The sequence below is a fragment of the Pholis gunnellus genome (assembly GCF_910591455.1).
Source record: "Pholis gunnellus genome assembly, chromosome: 8".
In the NCBI taxonomy this organism is placed as follows: Eukaryota; Metazoa; Chordata; class Actinopteri; order Perciformes; family Pholidae; genus Pholis; species Pholis gunnellus.
In genome coordinates, this window is record NC_136534.1 from 10,332,508 (window position 1) to 10,346,616 (window position 14,109).

The following is a 14,109-nucleotide window of genomic DNA, read 5'->3' on the forward strand; positions in this document are numbered from 1 at the left end:
ACCCACACACTAGGGCTGGGTATCGTTTAAAGAAATGATGATACCAGTACCAATACCAGTGCCCATACCCATTTACCAAAATGTTGCTCGGTGTAATAACATAACGGGTGAAAACATTGAATTTCACATTAAGTCTTACAGTCTTGTGCAGCTAGTGCAGACATTTTGACTGGTCCTCTTCTTCAAGGGGTTGTTTTTAAGGCTAGTAGATGTTGATGTTTGTTGTTTTTTTATAGTTATATATTGGTTGTGTGTGTGTGTGTGTGTGTGTGTGCGTCTTATGGCACTTATTATACCAGCTGATTCTGCAGTCTGAAGACTCCCCTCTGTCACTTTGAGACAGAGGGGAGTTTAATCAGAAGCTATTGTTCCAAAACAGCGGCCCTCTCCTCCTACAGGGAGTTCCCCTTTGAGAAAAAGAGAGGCCTGTAGATGACAGAGGAGAGAGGAGGAGAGGGCAGAGGTGAGGCAGGTGAGGAGGGGAAGAGGAGGCTGGGTGAACTGGTGGAGGTGAGGCAGAGAGTGATTAAGGATTAGGGAGAAAAAGACAAGTGGAGTAGGAATATAGCCTCTGTTGGTATACATACAATTTAATAAATGTGAAAACAAATCTCAATTTTACACACAGTATTAAATAAATAGAGAATATGGTATAAAGGCAATTAAGGAATGGAGAATTATGAAGAACAGACAGACCAAACCAATAGTCTACTGTATTTTACAGGTTAGGTCTCAAATCATTTTAGTGCCACTGAATTACACCAGGAAAGCTTCCTGGTGTAAGTTAGCTTCCAACATAAAACAAAACCAGATCTTACAAGTACACACGTATATACACACACACACACACACACAAACAGAATTTCCACAAGGTCTGGACAGCATTACGCGTTGTAGAGAGGAAGCCCCCCCCCCCCCTAATTATAGCCTGCATCATTGGAGACCAAGGGCTCTTGAGAACACGGTTTATCACTGTATTGTGGCAGAGCAAACACACACACGCAGCACTCGTCAAACACAGTAATAGAGTGACTGCATTTAAACTACCATCTTCGACACAGAGGGGTCTTCTGTTGTGGCAAACACGGTACTCCTTTACATGTGACATGCAAAGAAATGCCCAGGCAGAGAGGGCAGAAGTGGCGAGTAAAGAAAGGCGAAGTCTCAAACTGTCTTGTGGAATCATTTGATTTTGCTTGATGATGATATACAACAAAAGGGCACTGTGGGAACTGTAAACACCAAGTACCGCAAACGATGGTGAGCCGGGTATCATGTGATGGTGCCTGGAACTCTCTCCCTGTGAAGCAGGGCGAACGGGGAAGTGTGGTGGAAAGGCAGAGGCCCAACTGATAAACAGAGTGAAGGGGTAATGTACATAAAGGCCTGCTGCGTCGCTCTCAGGAGATGAATAATGAGCCGGGCTGCATGTAAACTGTGGTTGGAAAACAACAAAAGCTGCTGACTAACCGTAGTGGTGTGTGGCGAGGTGGGGACGCCCTGTCATTTGGGCTCTCGCCTGCACCGGGAGGCCTCTCTCACCTAAACATGCCGCCTTTGTCTGAATGAAGCAGGGTCGTGGCTCTAGATGCAGTTATACATTCTGTTTCTATACAGGCTCTGCAGGCGACAACCTCGGGTTCTGAAAAGTGTAGCCAATGCGGAAGTGCCTTAAACTTGCATTCTTTCTAATAGCCAACAGGGGGCGACTCCTCTGGTTGCAAAATGACGTCGGATTGTATAGAACTCTATGAGAAAATGAAAAGTTTAGTTTCAAGTCTTTGTTTCAAGTCTTCTTCAATAGAGAATGATGTCCATCTAGTAAATGATGGTCCCATTTAGAGTCAAATAGACGATAAAGCAGGGTATGCTTTAGGGTGTGGCTACCTTGAGAGTGACTGGTCACTCCAGTTTGGGTGGAGTCCGTCTTTTTGTCTTAGAACATTAACCTACAGTGTGTTTTCAGTTTATGAGAGTCAATCGCAATATTTTGGTCGTCTAAAAATGTCTTATTGCGTGTTTTGTTGTACTTAGCTTCACCCTCTCGTGCATAGACTGTGTAAAACATGGTTGTAGTCTCTGTAACGTCATCCAAACGGTTCTAAGATGCCGCTGTGAAGCTTAAAGTGGGTGGCTCCGGCCGTCTCCATCTTGGCAGTGGAACCCCCCCCCCCCCCCCCCCCATTCATGCAGTCAACTGTCTGTGTAGTAACTGTAGTTTAAATAGTCAGCACTCAGTAAAGGACCCTTGTTTTATCAATTTATTTGCAAAGCAATAAGTACAGGCATATAAAGAATCATAATTAAAATAATGTGAAAAGTTTAGAAAAATTAAAACTACAACAAGTTATCAGTTCGTTCCCCTCTTTCAGGCCACCACGTTCTGAATCTTGTGTGCACTTGCTTTTTCTATTCTATAAAGACACACTTCACCGCGAGGCAGGCCATTCGGTCACTCTCCATTGACAACAGGTTTGTTGTCCTCCTTGGCACACCTCTTGTTTAGTCCACTGAAATACTTTTCTCTGAAGGCGTTGTGTCCCTGGTAAGGACTGAAACGTGTGTCTGCAAGTTGAGCCAGGCTGTCAAATTCCTGTAAGGAGACAAATGTAGAGGTTATCGTAATGAACTGACGAAAAGTGCTGCCGGTTCTCCCCCCAATTAGAAAGAACAGAGAGAACTTCTTAGAGCATTTAGCCACATTATAGGTAGTGGAATACAGATATTTATTTAACTTCTGCCATTCAAACACACAGCTTGTTAAAGACAAATAAATAAATAAATATGGAGCTACCTGGTAATGCTTTGTCTCTCTCAAAGGCAGTGTGTGCTGAGACTAAACATTTGATACCACCATATTAATACAACGGTAAGTTGCAAAAGTTGAAGCAGCTCTTCCATATTTCCAGTCAATGAAACAACTCCCACTACATGTCAGTATAATATTAGCATCACAAGGTTTGCATACTTTTTCCATGTTTGCATTAAGGAACAGGATTGAGACTGTATATATTAACAATGTATATGAACTGAATCTCTTCAGTTAAACAGTTTGTCTTGGCTGTAAGGTAGCTGCTGGTCAACGGAGGGATGAAGGGAGGAAGAGAGATGCTGGGTAGAGGAATAATGAGGTGAGTTGAGTTGGAAGTGATGACTCCAAAGCTGGGCCTGTAATTTGTCAGCAACACCTCTCTTTTGCTATCCCATGCTGCCAAGTAACCTGAAAACAGTTTCCATGACTACTCTGAAGGAAAACTCTTGGTAACAAGACTGACAACGTAGTCGTAACCCCCAAATGAATAAGGGCAGAGGGAATTAACTACAAACAACTGAAAACAGTAGAAATAAAGTCAGTCAAACTCATTTGGATAACAAGTAATTTATGGCCACCAAACACATTTTGTCACACCCAATAAATAAGAGATGTTTTTCTGCTCGAGTTTAACAGGAAACGTTTTAAAGCAATTAGGCTGGCCCCATTATTGTCAAAACAAACAGTGTGGACACGTGTGCATGTATCAAAGGCATACAAACACATTTAGGTGTTCACACACACACACACACACACACACACACACACACACACACCTACACACACACACACACACACACACACACACACACACACACACACACACACACACACACACACACACACACACACACACACACACACACACACACACACACACACACACACACACACACACTAAGCTGTGAACCCTGATGAACGAGTGCCAATAGGTGCAGATTGAGGCCTATTTGGAAAGGAGAAAACTCTGCGACCTGAGACAGATAACAGTCAGATAAGATCAGACAGCTGTGTGTGTGTGTCATACGGGGCCCCTTTATGGGAGCAATTTGTTGTTTTTTTTAAGTGGAATGGATTTCAGATCCAAAGATGGATTATTTCCCATAACATGTGTGATTAAGCTATTTAGAGTTCCAGTATAAGAGAAATGAGCCAATCACAGCCAGATGTTGAGGATTTAACACAGACAGACACCATCACTTCCATTGGGATGACATGTAAAAAACATACACATACACTTGCATGACACATACCTATGTGATTAAGAAATACAGATTAAAAAAATATGAAAGGACAGTCACACACGTGGTCGCATTTAAAACAGTAAACTAATTCTGCAGCCTACAGTATACAGGTTGGTATGGTGCAAAAACTGCAACTTCAACACATAACTTAAAACAATATATTGAGGAAGTTGTGTTTCTAATTAAAAATAATGCCTACAATTAGATGATATGGTCAACTTTACAGCCACATCAGAGGAATCAGAAGAAAAATGCACATTTAAATCCTATAAACACACCAAACTATGCAAGAAAATATTACATTTCATCTTTGTTTTTTTAAATAAGCCCGCATCTCCGGATGTCCTCAAACCTTACAAGCTCAAACACAGGCCTTAATGAAAACTAGGATGGCAACTAAAGACTCATTCTGCCAATTTCTTCTCAATCATTTTGTCTATAATAGGGAGGAACATAGTAGGTATAAAATTCCCCAGAGCCCAAGGTGACTTACTGAAATTGCTTGTTTAATCCAACCAACAGACTCTTCTAAGGTATTCATTTGACTAAAATATTGAATATAAAATAAATTCTTATAGAGGAGAAACACACCTCAGGCTTCTTGATCTTCTCCATGGTGATCAGGCGTCGTGAGGTGTGGCTGGAGAGTGTCTGCTCACAGTTACTGATGAGACGGAGACATGGGTGAAGCGGCACCATCTCCTCACAGTACCTGAAAAGGGGACACATTCACACTCGTAGTTACACGTTGGGAACGAAAAGACTGAAAAACAGAGGTAGAGCAACTCCATTTAAACCTAAAGAGCTAAATGAGAGGAATGTTTAAGGCCCCGGTGAAAACAATGCACTTCCTATTATCTATACTAATATCTGGAGGCCATAAAAAAGCCTGCTGGGATACGGATAGAGGCTAATCCAGTCAAAAAGATACCCGTTCACCTATCAAATCACTAAATATTCTACCAGCGCAGTGTAACCACGGCTGGTGAAGCTAACGTAGCTCATTCTGTGCAAAGATGAAGGTGGAAAAAGTGACTCTGACCCGACAGGTCGACTGCTGGCTCTGTCATCGCTAGCCAGGCCAGGTTAGGGCCTATTAACAGTGGATGATGTATGTGTTTGCATATTTGTGTCAGTAGCACTTTCTCCTAACCACCATCAAAGTAGCAACAGTCCGACTCAAAGCCAGATTGTTTGTCTGCCCCGTTGCCATGACCACATGTGGGCCTCTGCGGCGATGGGATGTTTGGTCGTCAGGGTGACTAACGGTGATGTAGCCAGGTGATGATTCTCTGCTGCCAATCAGGGGTCCCTGGTGGAGAGCCCGAGCTAGTTTGAATGTCCGAGTGAAGGCAGGGGTCGTCTTTGACCCCTTAGAGCTTTGTTTTCTATCAGAGTTGATGACTTTGTAAAGGACACTTTTGCACAAAATGCTACAGCTCACTGGCTTTATTTGTCTCACACTAATGGGTCTGGTCTAGAAGTTGCAAAACTATCGCAAGATTGTTGACCACAATAGAGCCAGATGCCCATCGACCCATGGTCAATGGGCAGCGAGTCTCGCCAGAGTTTTTTGCAACTTGTGGGTAACCATTTAGACACGACCACACGAGCTGAAACCATTTTTTTGTTTTTGCCATGATGATGCATTTTGATTGGCTAAAACGTTAAACATACGATTGCACAATGAGTTTGATTTGTCGGTTTGCAAACACAGCCTTCAAAGTTGGCCCCTCCTCTTAAGTGCGTGCTTACAATGTGGCACCTGGTTGCTATGTTTTTGTAGATCGCAAACATCACAAGCGCAGAACAATAAAAAGAGAGGAAAAGCAAGAAGAGGACAGGGTCTCTGTTAATACACCGTTCGAGTGGGTCATAAGTGAGGATTGAGAGGTATTATTTAGGAGTCTATACATTTAAGGAAACCAGTACTCAGTCTGCCTTTTTAAAATGGATCAAATACATTTCCAAATTATTATTATTTCTCCCACACTATTTTAAATTCCAGCAAATGTAGGACACCAATTTCACAGTATGCTAAATCTGATGCTGAAGCAGAAGCCGGGGACAGTTGTCTCTAGTAGAAGATCTGGTATCATTAAATGAGAGAAAATGTCACGAAATTTACACTGGAGTAAAAAATGATGACCTGCAAATGAGAACATGTCTCATTTACACTCATTTATACGTATCCCCTTACTTCTGACAATACAGCCACTTTGTTTCTTCTCCTCACTTGTTTATGTTGTAATTAGGACACTTAATGGCTGTGATGACTGATATTCCACCATCTGTCTTGATACGTTTTCCTCCATTTATTTTTTAAGGGGAGAAACTTAAGGGGTCTAACGTGGTCTAGACGCCGTCTTTTGCTGAGAGGACTGTGTGTCACCTGTCATCATCTCACACACACACACACACACACACACACACAGTCACGCTATTCTCATGGAGCAGGCAGACACACACAATCCCAACTGTTTCTATCAAATCCATGGACGCAGATACACACAATACTGTATGTGGGGGTGACAGAAACACGATATCGCCCCTGTAGAGCCCCAGATTAGGCCCAGGAGACAGGCTACGTCTGGGCTTACACACACAGACTTACGTGTGATTGTACACAGAAACACACACACACACACACACACACACACACACACACACACACACACACACACACACAGGTCAGACAGACTGCAGAGACAGATAGTTCAAATATCTGACTTGCCTGACCTCAGACGTTTATTTTGGCACGGCGCTCTGGCAGGCACAGAGTCAAGCGCTGGTAGATGAGTAGCAAAGACAAATGTGTGAACATGATGACACACATGTATGCATGGGCTCATACACAAGACCACACACAATCATGCATATGTACGGATGCATATACACACACACACACACACACACACACACACACACACACACACACACACACACACACACACACACACACACACACACACACACACACACAGGGGGATATGAGCAAAGGTTTGCTTTTGTGTTTGTTCTTTCACTCACACACATTCAGACAGACATATAAAAACCAGAGGATGCGTGATTATCTCATCCCTTCCCCGGTCTTATAATCAGTGACCAGAAGGAGTTGCAGGCCTGCAGGGTTTTTCTTTCCCAAACTACCGTTGCTGCCCCTGTCTGTTGTGGTTCATACCTTTTAGAGTCAAACACCTGCACTTCGAGTCAGCACTTCACTTTCTGCTCGTGCACAAAACATTAGACAATGCACAACTTTGTTTCAGAAGAGCCGTCTTGCATAGTATAAGCCCTTTGTGGTTTACTGTGACCCAGCTGTTAGAGTGGAAAAACCTCAACACACCTGTATACTATTCTGTATAAACACTGTCATTCACACAGGTGGTTACACCCGCAGGATGACGTTTTACAGGAGCGGGAATGGAATAGTGCTACGGGGAAATTCTACACAACCCTAGGTTTTAAAAGCATTTAGCAGCTCATAAACTAATTTGTTAATATTCAACTGATTAACAAAACAGACATTTCCGACTACATTTACACTTCCTCACAACTTATCTACTAATTGAATTATATGCCAAAATTACATTTTATAAAATGTTTACATTATAGTGTTAACATTATAAAGTATGCTTTGCTTCAAGTTGTTTGGCAACTAGGCAATTAATTAGGCCAACAAAAGATTTAAATGCTGTAGGTTTATTTATTGGGTGGGACAAGCCTACATTGTGCAGTTCTGGTTTATGGTTTGAGCCTGCCCCCTATTGATACAAATTATTAATTGAAGAAGCACCAGTAAAAGGGGTTCCTAATATAAGCCCATGAGGACAAAGTTCACTTCAAATCGAGTATTGAAATATAAATCTTCACGCACGAAGCCTGTTCTTAAACAACAACAACAATCAAAGTGACAGACACAGTTTGACTGCTCAAATAACGCTTTAAAGAACTGGATGTTACTGTGAGAGGCTAAAGTTTCTTGAAATAGTATCTGTAGCAGCATACTCGGCATATTAAAAGACCTTTATATTATCAGCTAATGACACAGTACAATACGTATGTATACTCACTCTGGTCTGTAGACAGGCAGCCAATAGACGAGCCTCCCACCCAAGACCAGGTGGTGGGCAGAGAAGTTTAACAGATCTGTGAAGATGTCACTCAGGTGGTACGCCTGTGACACAGGGACGTGAGACTCTGTATAGCTGGAAGAATCAAATCAACACAAACAGGTTTAGACCAGAGCCACAGACATAACATTTAACATGATGAACAAAATGTTTCAAAGGATTTTCTTTAAAAGCATTTTTTCACCTAATCGGGCTATGTTACTGAGAACATATAATGATAACTGCAGAGAGTAGAATAAAATGTGACCCTACTGTACAAATGAAGGTACATTTTGTCATGAAGTCATAGAGTGTCAGTCGTACTTACATGCCGTCAGGGGGTTTCGTAACATCTTTGTGGGAGCCCGTTCTCCTCGTGGACTCTCTGATACCGTACGGAGCTGATGTCAGAAGCACCACACAACAACCACGAACAAGAAAGACAAAGGACAAAGATGATCCTATTATGAGATGAATGCAATACTCTGCACAGACGTAGCTGGAACACACGTTTGCTGCTTCAGTGACATGTTTTTTTTAAGTGACCTGCAAGAATCACAAAAGCTATAGACACATTTATGACAAGTTTTCATACTCGGCATGCCCAAAGTGTTAACAGCCTGTTAAGAATGAACTTAGGACCTACGATCAGTAATGATGGCATCAAACAGAGCTGCCTCCCTCCACACAGGTTTGGAAGCATCAGACACCATTACATCTAAATACATCTCCTCTGTTCCATACTGCCGCAGGTTGGCTCTGATATTCTCATCAGGTCCGCGCCACATCTGGTCTTTACGGCTTGAACGACCTGAGAGACAACAGCACCTTTAGGACATTTGGATAGTGTCTGAAATTCAAAGCAGGCTCCTGCCGCTGTCGGTTCTGAACACAGACATGACTAGAAGCAATATTTGTAAGCTCGGATTAAAACAGAATGTAAGTATAAACTAAAGCCACAATCCTAACTTAAGTAGACTAAACTTACCTCTGCCATGAATAGTGTTGTAATCGATATCCGTTCCGCAGACGTAGGCTCTAAAGTGAGAACATGCTACCAACAGGCTCCCTAAAACAGATCAACAGACAAAGACCCATTCAAGTGCGTGACCGTCTATGCTATATTCTATGTAGGTGAGTGAGTGTCAGCGACAGGATTTTCTCACCTGTGCCGACAAACGGGTCAAAGACGATGTCATTCTCATTGACCTTAGCGTGGTTGGCCATAATGAATGAGAGCCCAGCATCCATACTGGTGTTCCCTATGAAGTGTCTGTTCTTCACACTGTGAGAGCGGATCAGTTCACGTTGTCCATCCGCTATCTGGTGCAGGAGTGTGTAAAGATGAAAAGTTGCACATCACCTCTTTATTTTTCAAATGTAAACAAACAGTCAAATGTATCTCACCCATCGGCCGAAATAGATGTAGTTTGGGTGCTCAGGGATGTCGTTGGGGTCTGTGCCGTAATCTTCCAACAAACAGAAGATGTGCTGTGCGCTCTTCAGGCTCACCACTCCTTCAAACGGAAGATACTCCATAGCCTGGTGGGAGGACACGGATCGTTCAAAGAGGTCATACGCACACGTTTCGATGTTTTCACATCAGCTCATTCATTCGTTGATCTGCATTCTGCTCACATCAATCCTTTTGATTCTGTCTGCAAACTCCAGAGTCTTGTTGAAAGTGTAGACATTGATTCTGTAAGTTGAGTCTTTGTGCATGAATGGTGACTGTAGAGGAATGAGGAGGAAGAGCAAGAAATTTGACACGACAAGCTTAGACTCTGTATGTTTCATGTGAAAATACTTTCTAGAATTGCAGTGATTGGTCGGTCCAACACAACAGGACTATAAACAGTAGCATCTCAAACCATGTTCTCTGATGGGTAGTTCAAGAGGGATGTTCTGAGTTCACTGTGTGTTTGTCCGTGGCCCCAAAGTTCAAAAGCAGACCTGCAAGGATAATGCAACATGAACTACAGCGTCATTTCAGCCACTGTAGTAGAGAAATACTACCAAAGCAACAAGGCACATATTTAAATGGACGGGAATATATGCAGCATGTTAAGGCCATCGCCTACCTTCGCTCAAAGCTAAAACACTTACTTTGCACAAACAGATCTGGCCATGACGCCGCGGACATCCACCTCGGACAAACCATCCAGACACCAGAAAGGAGTCTGCAGACAAGAGGCAAGAAAATGTGTGACTTTGTGGAACAGAAACCTTCTGATGAGGTCGCTATCAAATCAGCAATAATTATAGCCAAACATTTTATTATACAGCAGTTGGGTAAATAGGACAAGTTTTGAAAGAAGTGCATTTGACTTGCAAACCTTTTCTTGGAAGTTTCCACTCGGATGGAATGGTTTTCCTCTGAGAGCGAGCAAGGCCTTAATCTCCTGCGTGAATGAGCACATAAATCACAAAAAAACCCTCATATGCATGATTATGGTCTTGTTTTCACAGACTGAGCAGTACTTCTCATGCAAAATAAATGCATCTTCATGTGTAAAATCAGTGTGGATCCTTGTGGGATGATTAAGATGCCACAGGATCCCATTTAAGAACAAGTGAACATGATTCTGCTTATTAACAAGTGTGCGATTACTGCAGTTTAACTCTAAAAATAGGCTATTTCATAGTAAATGTAAATGTAAACATGCCACGTGTCCCAGTTTATTTCCTGTTGCAGTGTATGTGAATGCCATCAGCTGACAGGAAGTATATATGGACCCAAGCTGTTGCCTAGCAATGCAATTCCGTTGAAACAGTCTATAATCTATTTATAATGTATGTCCACAGGTCCATGTGTGCTAACAAGCATATGGGTCCTATTCACGTGGTTATATTTATGATAAGAAAGAAGCTAGAGATCAGGCAAGTGTTAACTACCAGTTTATCACCAGGTCGATGGAGGTACAGGTGGATTAATTAAGTCGTATTGTGTTGTTATTATCATGTGATAAAACATCGGTAAATTGTCACGTGAAACCAAAGCCTAAATGTATCCACTCCGTTTTGACAGTTTGAATTAGCACGTAGCTAACGCAGCACGCAGCGGGAGGAGGGAGTCTTATCTGCCAAATTTCACGAATTAAACTTAAACATCCACAACAAGAGCCAGACAGAAACTGATAGTAGTTTATGAAGGTTACCGGCAATCTGAAATCCAGATTATCTTGGGCAAGATGCAAGAGGTACTGGAGGCATGATCGACTGTTGGAGGTCGCCATATTTGTTGCGGATTCAAAATACGTCCGGCTTGAAACCGGGTTGTGAAGTAGTACCGCTTGGGGAGCAAATTACCATAAACGGAGAAGAATGATATTATCTTTCATTTTTGTGCAACTAATTATTATTCTTTTGTATTCACTAAAACAATAACATGTCACTAATAAGCAACTTTATCTCATCTGAAACTCGCTCTTCTGCTCTTACGTGCAAGGATAAACTCACCTCTCAAAACTGTAATCTGCTTTGCTTCACCGGCACTTTAACAGAGCCTCCCTCTCTGATCAGTGATTGGCTGCTCAGATCTCTTCTAACAGCCCATTGGCCGAGACAGATGTCCATCACAGCGGTTTTGCCTTTGGACGGAAAAGCATCCGCACTCTTACTGCTGTCAGCAGTGCTGCAGGACTGTATTGTGAAGTAGTTCTGCACAGTAACAGTGTAACAAAATAATTTTTTTTTTCCACTTTGGCAACAATGAGACATTAATGCAGATGAAGTGAGGATCGAATCAGTGTGCAGCGTGTAAGTTCGATCATGTTTAATCATTGTTTACTACAAATGTCTGTAGGGTTGTGTAGGTCACTTTCCAAAGCAGTGTGTTCACTTCTTCTAGTTTTGATTTACTGATATTGATTTTGTTAAACTATATTTTCGCTTTTCATTATTTTTTATGAATTGTCAACTTAATTAGTTGTTCAGATTGTGTCCTCAGTCATCAGTTACCATATACAGCTCTCCACCGCTAAATCAGAAAAAACAGTCCACATGCAGACAGGACAACTATGATTAGATGAAATATAACGTTTAGCTTGATACCCAGAGATCATTTTAGGTAGTTCATATTTAAATAATAAAGCAATAAAAACGGTAAAGGGATATTATTCAGTGAGAACAACATTGCATTCCTGCATGTAAAAATTACCAATTAAAGCTATGTGATCTCCTCAACATAAACAGTGATGGGGACGAACAGCCAGAGCAGCATCATGGAAACTGAAGATGACATCCCTGATCCTGCTCAGTTTAGCGATGACACTGCTGTGTGCATTGTTTCTGTGAAAGGCTTAAAGGAAAACTGGCAGAAGTGGTCCGATGAGCACCGGGAGTACCAGAAGCACAACCCCTTCAGTCAGGACACCAGACCCAATGTGGTGGTCCCTCAGAGGGGGCAGGATGATTACGGGAGACCCCTGCAGGGGTCCGTGACGGAGCAGCGAGGGAAGGATGCTCACACACACGTCAGCAGAGAGGTTGAGGAGCTGTGTGAGGTGATAAGAAACATCGGACAACCTGGAGACAAAGATGGGGATGGAAGAAGTAGCGATGGGAGAGTCGTCACTGTGGAATTCAGGAAACTGTTTGAGCATTATGTGACGATCTCTAATAAACTAGTGGGGATTCTTCTACGAGCGAGGAAGCAGGGGCTGGTTGACTTTGAGGGAGAAATGCTGTGGCAGGGGAAGGACGACCATGCAGTTATCACTCTGTTGCAGTGATCACAAACTTGGATTAGTGTTTATTGCACTCATTGTAATTTAGTCACATAATGCACTCTTTTTACAAAAGTAAAAACTTACGTAGCTGATAATTCACATCGCCTCCCTAAGGAGTGTACATTAGCCATACTAATTTATTTTCTCCTTGAAAACACATAATCAGTTTAATCACTAATCACAAAGAGTTAAAAACTAAAACTGTTCTAAGTGCAAATAGAAAGGAAAAATAGAAAAATCTGAAGAAATGGCATGAAATACTCAGGTCACAATTACAAACGCTTTTACAAGTTTGGGTCATACCAGGGGAAATGACAATTAGCAGCATTTGTCAGCAACAAAAAGAGGACATCTGCATGTGGCTACGTGAGTTTTAAAAGCTATTAATAGCACTCAAAAAAGGTCAAACTGTTTGTACCTAAAATGCAGATGCATCAGACAAATAATAATAAAGTAACATGTCGAGGGGAATTAAATCATGGCAGGATATGCAACGCTAAATCTTAAGCACAAATAAAGAGAAACATTGGTCTGAGGTTGAAACTTAACAATAGATATAGGACAGAAATACTATTCGTTGGGGGAGTTAAACCGTATGTGTTTCCCAGGGTGACTAGGTTGTTGACATTATTTTATTGATCTTAGCTGAACAAATCCCTTTCCCTATATTTCCTTCACTCTCTTTGTAATGTGGGAAAAGTGGCGGAGTGAGCAGCTGAAATGAAGACAGAGTGGTTAATGAGTCTGAAAGAGAACACGAGGCTGCCTGTGACAGACAATATGGGGCTATAGGATGAACTTGATCCGAGTTGGCTTGGCTGCGTCACAGCATTACAAATGTGCTGTGTAGTTTAGGTCACCTTGTTACAGTTTGAAACTTTGTTGACCTGCACCACACTAAGTTACATCTACAATAAACACAAAATGCTGCTTTATTGAAATGAGAACTACACAGTAAACTGTGTGCTGCCATAACATCTGCTGCCCTTAAAAGTAATGGCCAATGCAACTCATGAACGTTTTTTTAGCTTAAAAAAAGTTGATTATTCAATGAGCATGTATTGCTTGTGGTATTAAAATAAAGAAAGAAAAGTAATGCCTTGTCTGTTATTGTGTTACTGCGGGTGCTTTGTGAACTGTAAGCACTGGCTGGAGTAGTTCAACTAATGACTGGGAAAGAAGAGTGTAAACTGATATCTGACTCACTACAT

At 41.9% G+C, this 14,109-nt stretch overlaps 1 protein-coding gene across 1 annotated transcript; it reads right to left on the reverse strand.

Annotated features, from left to right (window-relative positions):
- Nucleotides 1–2,287: 2,287 nt before the first annotated feature.
- trmt11 (tRNA methyltransferase 11 homolog) lies at nt 2,288–11,404 on the reverse strand (the record flags this gene model as incomplete). The annotated part of the gene is made up of 13 exons (XM_079164930.1): nt 2,288–2,593; nt 4,648–4,768; nt 8,130–8,264; nt 8,497–8,569; nt 8,815–8,979; nt 9,157–9,237; nt 9,335–9,491; nt 9,576–9,710; nt 9,807–9,899; nt 10,040–10,121; nt 10,275–10,348; nt 10,505–10,570; nt 11,327–11,404. The coding sequence occupies 13 exons, from the start codon at nt 11,402–11,404 to the stop codon at nt 2,453–2,455; spliced, it is 1,401 nt and encodes a 466-aa protein (XP_079021056.1). The 3' UTR covers nt 2,288–2,452.
- Nucleotides 11,405–14,109: the final 2,705 nt, after the last annotated feature.